Below are 10,899 nucleotides of genomic sequence, written 5' to 3' on the forward strand. Positions count from 1 at the left end.
TTAAAATTTGTTAAATGTTAACATATGAGATCATATAAAACTGCATAATCAGTTTTCTAAGCAGTCTTCTAGAAAACTTCCAGTCTAACCAACTAACCAGTCTTCTTCAATCTTCTAACCAGTTTGTCATGCATCTCTTTATTCTAACATTGCACATTTATAACACCAGTAAATCTGAGTATTTTCTTCAATTAAATGGATTCACAGTTTGTTGCTTTTCCTCCAGCTGTATTTACTCAGGGCATTTTTTAACATCCAAGTTAAAAAAAAAAAATGTATAATACACACATAGCAGAAACAAACAAACAAACAAACAAAAAAAACAGAATTACTGAGTTCGAAAAGGATCATCCCCTGCTAAAAATGGCTTGTAAACTCAATCCGGTGACGCTGGTCACCTTCTCAATTACAGATGTGTACAACACAGACCCTCCTTGGATCAGGACGTCACTCCAATCTGGATATAAGAGCCAGGAGGACAACGATCTGAGAGGCTACCAAGAGGCCTACAGCAACTGTAAAGCAGTTGCAGGAACTTAGAACAGATAAGAGTGCTCATTGTGTGCATGTGACAATAATATAACAAATTATATCCCAATAATTGCATGGAAGGGTTGCAAGAAATGCATGTCACAACTGAGTTTTAAAAAAAGGCACATTAAATATTCTGAGGCCAGACGGAAAAAATTATGGCTAGATGAGACTAAAATGTAATTATTTGGGCACAACACCATACAATACAGTATGTCTGGCAGAAATCCAGTACAGCTTGCCATCCAAATGACATCATTCCTTGAGTAAAGTATGGAGGTAGCAAGGACTGAAGCACTTGTCAGAATAGAAAGACGGGGTCAAAAATACAATTAAATTGTTGAGGAAAAGTTGCTGCTCTCTGCCAGAAAGTTGTCAACATGACAATGATCCAAAGCACACAGCAAAACTGACCACACAGAGGTTGTAGTTACAGTGGGTGAATGTCCTTGCATGGCCTAGTCAGAGCCCAGACTTAAACCCCATTAAAAAATCATTCCAATGTGGAATGATTTGAAGTCCACAGTTACCATCAAGTGTAACAACTAGAACAGAAGAGTGGGCAAATATTGTAGGAGTATATATATATATATATATATATATATATATATATATCCCAACAGACTGGGATTAGAGCTGTAATTAAAGCAAAAGGTGGTTCAACAAAATATAGGAACAACTGGATGATCCTTTACCAACTCAGTGATTCTGTTTTTTTCTGACATGTTGGTGCTATATCTATCGTTCACAAGGATGTTAAAAGTTACACCAAGTAAATACAGTGTCTGTGTTTATTTCAGGCTGCAAAGCAACAAAATGTGGTCATTTTAAAGAGGGTGATTCTTTTCTATACCTACTGTGTATAAACACACACAGGCGCATAACACTAATACGTTGACATCAGATAGCCATTACTGGGACAAAAATCCCACAAAATGTGACAAATGCATCCTCATCTGCAACTTGACATTGTAAACAGGAAATTGCAGTTTTTATTTCTGCTTTTTTAATTACTTGCACGTAATTATTATTAATGGTAAAATGTTAAAAGGTAATTAAAGCAATGTGTTGTAGAGCCGAACTTTCTTCTTTGAGTAGTAGCCTGAAAAAAATTATTAAGTTCGAAAAGAGTTTGAAAGTTTGAAATAATTTATTAGTGATTATTTAATTTAAATATGACACTAATACAGTATATTGTGGTAGACAGCTACACAATACTTATTTAAACAATACTGGCATTTTTTTTTTTGCCATACACTGAAGACATTTGGTTTCAAGATCAAACTTTGCATATGAGGCTCAGATAATTTTGAATATTTGAGTTTTATTCTTGTTTTGACAGAAATCTGTATTCTTGCATCACTTTTTTGATCTCATACCCAAATGTCTACAGTGTATGCCACAACAAAAGAACGGGAGCTTTAAAGCAGTCAGCAGGGACAATACATAACCTTCCAATCAACACATTACGTTTTTAGACGTTTTTTGTTAGGATTAGGATACTGTGGGTTCTCGATCACTCCTTCCCCAAACTTGAGCTCCAGGAAGGCACGGTGGTTGTTGGGTCCATAAGCAGTGGTACCAGCAAATGGCATGGGGACCAGTGGCTGCAGGAAGTGCTCAGGAAATTCTACGTCCTGTTTGTGGTCAGTCCATGTGTCCTTGGTCATAATTCCATTTCGAGAGTAGAAAGGCCATAGATCAACATGCAGATGATTGGACTCGCTGTACTGAATACGGTAGAAGTCTCCCTCAACTGCCCGCTCCCAAACATACCCATTGGCATCCACCAGGGAGCCTGAGTCAAGGTTCCTAAGATATTCACAGTTAGTCACATCCTCCTGGTAGATCCCCAAATCAACATCATAGTCCCAAGGTATAATATCTTGATGTCTGGCTGCTCCTAACAAACTACCCCCTTCCAACCAGTAGCGCACACCGGAACTCTCCAGAATATTAATGACATGTTTTGTAGTTTCCCGGAGAGCACGCAAGCAGCAAGGTGGAGTCCATCGGTCTAAATAGAGGTACTCCGGTGTGTCATCGTGCACTGTGCCGAAGCATCGTGATGTCTCCTTGCTGCAGCCAAACCACTGGTCCCTTCCATCAGGCCATACCAAGTGCTTAATACCAAAGTTTCTCATTAGTTTACTAGTAGCCTCTTTGAGGTGGTAGTCTGCCTTCCACTGGTTGTGTGCAGAGCTAAAGAGAGGCCTGTGTTTGGAAGGAAAGAAAGGTCCCTCCATAAGTTTAACCTTCCAGCCTCTAAGTGCAGCCTGAATAAACAGTGCAGACAGCAGCGGGCGTGCAAGTGGGACTGATAGGTTGAAAAGGTCCTTAGTCCGAATAAGAATGACAGCATCACCAAGCAAAGCAGCACACAAACGTTCACCATTCCCAGATGCCTCAAGCAAGTATTTAGCTGTCCATTCCTTGAGGTTCACTTGTAACTGCAAGCACTGGACAGAAGCACGGGTTAGCACTGGAGCTGCAACTAGGCGCACTGGGCCATCTCCCTCAACCTTCAAAATTTGAACGAGCCTCTCAAGGTCCTGCAGGTGCTCTAATTCAACACCATCAGGCACAAGCAGCACAAACTCAGATTGCACATGGGTTTCTGGTCGATGCGTTTGGGGAGGATTTTCAGGGCTAGGGGACAGTACCAGTAAATGAACATTCTCAGGCAGTGTAAGAGGAGGGTAAGGCAGGGTATCCGCTACTATCAGGAAATGTAGCTCTGGCATGTGGTGCAGGAAGGACTGGGCCACATCTCCTACATAATTCTCAAAGTCTTCAAATTCACGGAGGATAACTGTTATATGAGAATGTTGCATACTCCCCTCTAGGCCTCCTGCTTTGTTGTCCCTGGTCATGGCCCCCGGGCCTGGCACTGATTGGAAGGTTTTTTTTATGCCTTTCCCCTGTACACGTCGTTTTTCCATCATCTGTTGCTGGGCCTGGGATACATAATACAGGATCACCAAGTTTAGCAAAATGGCTCCTGTTAACAGGGCCTGGCAGAAACTGATTCGCATAATGACTACAAAGGCTCGATGAATGTATGTAACGGGATAACTTATTGTTTTTTTGGGTGAAATCGTTCCACTTCTCTAATGACACCATGTGCACTGTAATGAAGGCAGACCACATTAGAGCCTTATAGGCAACAAAGCTGGGCAAAATCCAAATAGGTCAAATATAATGCTCGCCAATGTGTGTGCAGCTGGGGTAATGCTCCCAGCCAGGATCATCAGGATACCATCTGGTATCTTACAAATTATCCAGTATGGATGCCATTGCTTTCAGGCAGAAGTTGAAAGAGCTATTGAGCCTGCAAAGCTGTACCCATGGAAATATCTACAGTGAGCACAGTGAGGCATCTCTGGCTCTTCTTAAGAGGTGATTTGGGGCTCTTAAGCCACAGCTCATCCCGAGATGTCTTATGCAATCACTGAAAAACATATAAAAAAAAACCACATTATCACTTTAAAAGACACTCATTTTAATGCAGGAGTTATATCATATTCAACCCCAATAATTTCAATAAAACCAAGAGCCAAGAGCTGTTAGATTCTAAAGATTATATTAGAAGATCATAGATTTAAACAATAATATAGAGTAGTATGTGGACACCTGACCGTCACACCCATACACTGATCAGTCAATAAATCATTATAAAATAAAAATACCTATCTAGTCAAGTCAAATGTTGTGTAGTCTAATATTGGATCAAATATTTACAATCACTGACATTAGACATTACATATTCGTTAATATATAACATACTAATAACTGTGTATACCAACTATGGTGGTTAACTGAGACTATATGCTGCATTTACAGCATTATTCATATGTTTCATAAACGTATTACCTTAACAAATTATGGAAAACTACCTCAGCTCTCAATCAGTTCATTATTTGTGCAATGCTGAAGTAAATATGTGTAAAGTTTACTGTACCAGTGGGAGAGCAAATACGACGGGTGAAAGAAGGGCAGTGTAACCTTCAAGTTGAGATTAAAATTCTATGTCGCACACACAGATCAGCCATTACATTATGACCACCTGCCTTATGTTACGTAGGTCCCCCTCTATGGCCAACAAAACTGTGATGCTCCGTGCCCCAAGTCAAATTACCCTTTGTTTCCTGAAGCTGATGTGTTGGAAGGAGTAAAAAAAAAAATGGGCAAATACGTTGGAGAGAAGGCTGACACGTGTAGTCCTATGCTGAAAAGGTTACTGCTGGTTCTGATAGAAGGGTGTCATTTGTACACACAGTGCAAAATCTTAATATTAGACCGTTTCTTCCTAATGTTATGTTTGATCGGTGGATGTATGTATGTACAGGTCCTACAAGAACAGTATTGCAGAAAAAAGTGCATTGGTAAAACCCATCAAGCACCATTATGAAACTGGCTCACATAAAGATCTTCTCTGGAAAGCAAGATTAAAACTTAGTCTGCTGCAGAGGAGAAGATCATTTAGAGTCACCAGCTTTTTATAGCAAAAATAACCAATTAAGAAACAGCACCTCGGATTAGAGCCGTTATGAAGGCTTTACAGAGCACAAGTCATCTCAATAGCAACTGCTCAGAGAAGATGATTGTCCATTTTGATGCCTTCAGCATTGTTTAACAATGTTTTTCGACAAACTTTTTGCTTTGCCGACAGCTTTGCACACTCTTGGCATTCTCACAGTCAGCCTTATGCGGCCGTCACCTGGAACGGGTTTGGAATATGCTGAAGAAGTTTTTCCGAAACTGGTCATTCTAATGAACTTATCCTCTGCAGCAGAGGTAGCCCTTTGCCTTCCTTTACATCATAGCGTTTGACGGTTTTGGTTTAAAGTTTATGAGTCTTTCGACTGACTGACCTTCATTTCTTAAAGTAACGATGGACTGTTTTTTCTCTTTACTTACCTGAGTGCTTCTTGCCCTAATATAGATTTGTACGGTAGACGTAGTAGCACTTATAGGTAATAACTTTGTACCCACCTATCCTTTGCACAAGACAACAGATGGTGTGAGGCACCTGTGTATTTGCTCTCCCACTGGTACGGAAAACTTGAGACATCAACAGCACAACTGAAAACCACTGCAGGTGACTACCTCATAAATCTGATGAGAAAATGCCATGAGTGTGCCAAGCTGGCCTCAGAGCTAAATCTAGGTTTTTTTTCACAATCTAAAATGTTTTTTTTTTCCTTCGTTTTTTTATAGTTTGGATGTTTTCAGTATTAATGTACAATGTCGAAAATAATAAAAATTAAAGAAAAAACACTAATGGAGAAAGTGTGTCCAAACTTTTGACTGGTAGTGTGCGTGCATATATTTACAATTCTTAACATACTTTGCACCTTAACACCTACTGCTGTCTGCCAACGCTCCCCAAAATGCAGTGCACCATGATGTCTTGTGGTCGTTCCAAAATCAAAACCATTGCCATTTTGTCTGGTGATCATGCCAGACATGTCACAGACATTTCCAAGACAAATAACGATCAATCGCTGCCTAAACTCATCACTCATCTTACTGACCACATGACAAGAGACCCAATAATGGTGTATGTTAATAAGCTTCAGGACTTGGATACAAATTCCTTACAACCCTTTTAAGGACGATCTCCGGCAAATTTACAATATGGTTATATTTACTGGCATCTCATCATGGAAGATTTAATATTAAACTTATATTTAGTGATATCAAAACATTTGGGCAGAACATCAGCATAGTTTACATTTTGCTATTACATACTATAGGGTGATTCCATCTCAAATGAACCAGTGGAAGAGAAATTTTTCACCATCACCTCTCAGATTTTGCTGATTTTTTCACCAATTGTTGATCTTGCCATGAAAATAAAAAACCCTAATTTTTTTGTCCCAACTCCCACTCGTTAAAAAATGGCAGCCATCTTAATTTTTGGCCTCAAAGTGCTTTAAGACATGCCACGCCCCTTTTTGAAATCCTCTTTTCCTAGATAACTCACTTGCTGTATGTCATATGGAGATGAAACTGGGTATATTTATGTATATTATAAAGCTTTAATGCACATACAAACAGCTGCTAGTTAATAGAAAATAAGTTGATGGGTTTTTTTTGCACTAATAAAGTTTTGGAATTGTAAAGTATTTTGTCTCGTGTCAATCATATCGTCAATTATATCGTTATCGCAAATGTTCAAATATATATCGTGATATTGCCCTTACCTAATTAAGATAATAGTTTTGATTGGGGGCCACTGCTCACGCCTGTGCAACATATAGCACCGAGAATCCAAAGAACAGACAAGTTTTGCCATTAAGTCTTTGTAATCAGATTGTGATTAAGACAACAAACTACATTGGAAAGATTCAGTAAAAGAATTAACATAAATGAAACACACTCAATTAGTACGAAGAAAAAGATGATGCAATCATCCTCAAGTTCCTTGAGTGCGAGGTCACTCATGGAGTTGGTTGGAGATAATTCAACTTTCTGATCAGTATGAACCTGAATGGTTCAGTTACAGGATACTGTTTGACAGTGATACATGTATTTTACATGTACCCCCATAAAATAACACATTTACTGGTAGATAAGGCCTATTGTGTAGATCCATGTACATTCTCTGTATATAAAATGTGTATCAAATCGTAAAACATTTGCAAAACCTGGACAATTCATTTTTGATGATTTCTATAAAACAGGGCATAACACACCCCTGGTTTTTATTTATTTTCAAGATAAGGTGATGTGAAGTAACCCCTATTTTTTTGAGTGACATATATACATGCAGACCTTGGGTTCTGGGGGGTCGAAAAGGGGTACCCCCAAAAAATGGTTTTTCAGAAATATCTCCATAACCACAAGAGATAGCCAAATTCTGATCGCAGAATCTGAATCTACATGAAAAATTACATAAATATACCCAGTTTCATCTCCATATGACATACAGCAAGTGAGTTATCTAGAAAAAGAGGATTTCAAAAAGGGGCGTGGCACGTCTCGAAGCGCGTCGAGGCCAAAAATCAAGATGGCTGCCATTTTTTAACGCGCGGGAGTTGGGACAAAAAAATTGGGGGGTTTTATTTTCATGCCAATACCAACAATTGGTGAAAAAATCAGCAAAATCTGTGATCATGTGGTGGAACCCACTGGTTGATTTGAGATGGAATCACCCTATACTATATTATTATACCAGTTTCTGACCTACAGTATTTTTCTTCCTGCCTTGCTGTCAACTTGTGACTGTTATCTGTGCTGTCTGTGTGTGACTGTGCTGTACATGCGCTCACACCAGTGTGTTTGGCCCTTTAGCATGTATGATTAAACCGGTGTGATAAGAAAACTAGATTAAATTTAAGCTTTGTCTAGTGATGTTGTACCTGATATCAAAGCACATTAAAGGGTTAGGGCTAGCCCTACATGAAAGCCCTGCCCAAATTTAACCCTGCATGTACTCTAAATTAGTAAACACAACACAAGTACATTGTGTATAATGTATATTTATTTCGAACATTTATTTTATGATTATGCCACCAGATAAGTAAGACATGGTCACTACACAATCACCAGTGATCTGCTCATCTTTGACCAGGACTATCCTTGTCTCCCATCTGGATGGCTGATAACCACAAACCTATTTTATTTTGTCAGTGGGAAACTAATAGGGCTGTCTTCCAGGTTTTTGGCCTCATACTGTATGTTGTCTGTCCTTGTTAAAAACGCAGATAGAATGTGAGAAAAAAATTATGGCCTAGTTTTTACATCGGGTCTGACGTCACAAACAAGAGCTCTATTTCTCTGGAGTGTTTGCGGTAACATGCCATTCTGCCACACTGGCAGTCCAGTAATGTTCAGTGGCCAGGATTCTTGCAATAGCACAAGCGATAAAACATCTTTCTGCTAAAATTCTGCTTAAAAACTGAGATATGAATCCAAACTCTCCAGATTTAACTCTCCAGACTGATACAGTGTGCCAGAAGTGGTATATATATATATAAATGAGACTTATATTTAACTCCTATTTATTATTCAGATAATATTTACCTAAAACATTTGGCTAGTAGAATTTATAGTGATTGAGCACAGAAATTACAACAATGATATATGTTTTTTTATTTTTTTGTTTTGTTGGGATAAACAGATTTTAATGATTGTGAAAAACATAAGGAGCACTGGGGACCATTTCAGTTGCCATCTGGAACCCTGTTTGGTGAAGAAAAGAACGTCAGACGAGAAATCAGACCACCCGAAGTGAATCGAGGCCAAGCTGTGACGTCGTCATCTTCTTTGCTGTTTAACGGCGGTTGGCTTTGAGTAGGTCTCAATCTCCCTCACCTTCCCGGCCTCTTAAAGACAATTTTCCAGAACAGCCTTCCTTAAAACATCTAACGCATCCGTTCCCTGATCTTGTCTTGACTTGTTCTGTGTCTTGAACTCTTCATCTGCTTTATCCAGTATTTTCTCTCCCACTTTCTTCTCAAAATGTTTCCCCTTCAGCACCACTCAGCATGTAGTTGGAGATCTGTAGGTTGCATCACCACTACTTATAGAGCTCACTCTTCTCACCTCTCCTGACCTTTAAAGCCAGTCCAGTCATCCTTAAAAACAACATTAAATACTTCCTTCCGTGATTAATGGCTGCCACTCAAAAAGTCTTTTAACATTGCTTTCTACTCTTCATAGTTCTTGGTGCTGTGCCACCATATCTAGCCTCCCCTGCATGAGAGCAATGCATGCTCGACAGTCTCATTTTCCTGGCATTAAGCTGTGACGTCAACAGCAAAGACTAGATATACAATAAGGGATCTATGGGCTCACATTTCATAACAGACCTTCTTTAATCAACTATTCAGCTCTCCACAAATCCCAATGCTGTCAGAGACTCTCAATTTACTTAAAATATATTGCCTAGACCGCTGAACCTCTTTTTATTTATACATCTTAGTCTAGTTAATTCTGCTGAATGTATATTTTTTCACTCACTCACTCATCATCTATACCACTTTACCCTGTATACAGGATCGCACGGATCTGGAGACTTGGGGCACGAGGCAGGGTACACCCTGGACGATCCATTGCAGAGCGCGCACACACACACACACACACACACGCTCATTCACACACAACGGGCCATTTGGGAATGCTAGGTAGCCTAATCTGCATGTCTTTGGACTGTGGGAGGAAACCGGATTACCTGGAGGAAACCCACGAAGCATGGGAAGAACATGCATACACATAGACCACGAGGTGGGAATCGAACTTGGACCCTGGACGTGCAAGGCGACAGTGCTAGCCAGTGTATTTTTTTTCCCATTTTTTTTTTTAGTTATTTGAATAAATGAATAAAAGACTTATGAGCTTACCAAAGGGGGTGTGATTGTCACGTGACCAAATACAAAAGCCAGGTGGCTGAACAGGTGTTGATTAAAAGGAAATAACACAAGAAAGAAAGAAAAAAAAACAAAAGAACAAAACCCCAGTATTGTAAACCCCAAGTAATAAAGAAGACAATGACTTACCAGCTGGGAGGGACCAGCTTGGGGTTTAAACACCTGCTCACACCAAGCTGTGGATTTCCTTAAACGGGATCTAACACGTCACGACTGCCATCTAAAGATCACCAACGCGAGGTGTGATGAAGTCAAAGGAAAAGCCACATAAATCAAGTGACTAAGGGGCGTCTGACCTCAGTCCAAAATAAGAGCAATGACGATATCGAGATGTTCTACAGAGGCACCGCCTATCAGATTCCTCTCGAGATTCCGTGTGAGGATGTTGACAAACACGTTGTAATGTACTTTAACGATATTCACGCAAGAATACACAAACGCACGCGTGAGCCCCTAAACACATGTATATGTATATTATTATACTTATTATAATATAAGGCATGCGCGGATGAATAGATGTTGGATAAACCGCTAATCGCTCCGAATTAGTATTTCAAACGTGATAACACAAACATTATAAAAGCATTCTATGCCTTTATCGTTAAACTGTACCGGATTATATCCGTTTGTGGATCAGCAGCGGAATCTCAGCGGGGATCTCAATTTGGCAGGAAGCGTCCTGATATGCTAGGCTGTCATGGCTGCAGTCCGTTCTGACGCGATGTTTACAGTGTTTATGGGAATATTTGTGCCTGTTAAAGCGTTATTTCACAAACCAACACCAATAAGACAAGACAAGATAATAGTATTAATCAGTACGATATTATTCTGATTATGATTATTACAACATTAATAAGTAGTTAGGCTACATTAATTGTTATTTTTAATAAAAGAACGTTTGAAGCTGAAGATGTATTTTGAAACATATATATTTTTAGTTTTTAACAAAAAAAAAAAAAAAATCAAACAAACAACTAAACAACCCGCTTTT

At 39.3% G+C, this 10,899-nt stretch overlaps 1 protein-coding gene across 1 annotated transcript; it reads right to left on the reverse strand.

The window, feature by feature from the left end:
• Nucleotides 1-1,662: 1,662 nt before the first annotated feature.
• Nucleotides 1,663-10,545, reverse strand: fkrp (fukutin related protein). The gene is made up of 2 exons (XM_053506853.1): nt 10,038-10,545; nt 1,663-3,982 (listed from the first exon to the last, which is right to left on the reverse strand). The coding sequence occupies exon 2, from the start codon at nt 3,564-3,566 to the stop codon at nt 1,998-2,000; it is 1,569 nt and encodes a 522-aa protein (XP_053362828.1). The 5' UTR covers nt 3,567-3,982; nt 10,038-10,545; the 3' UTR covers nt 1,663-1,997.
• Nucleotides 10,546-10,899: the final 354 nt, after the last annotated feature.

Source organism: Clarias gariepinus, chromosome 11 (genome assembly GCF_024256425.1).
Source record: "Clarias gariepinus isolate MV-2021 ecotype Netherlands chromosome 11, CGAR_prim_01v2, whole genome shotgun sequence".
Taxonomy (NCBI): domain Eukaryota; kingdom Metazoa; phylum Chordata; class Actinopteri; order Siluriformes; family Clariidae; genus Clarias; species Clarias gariepinus.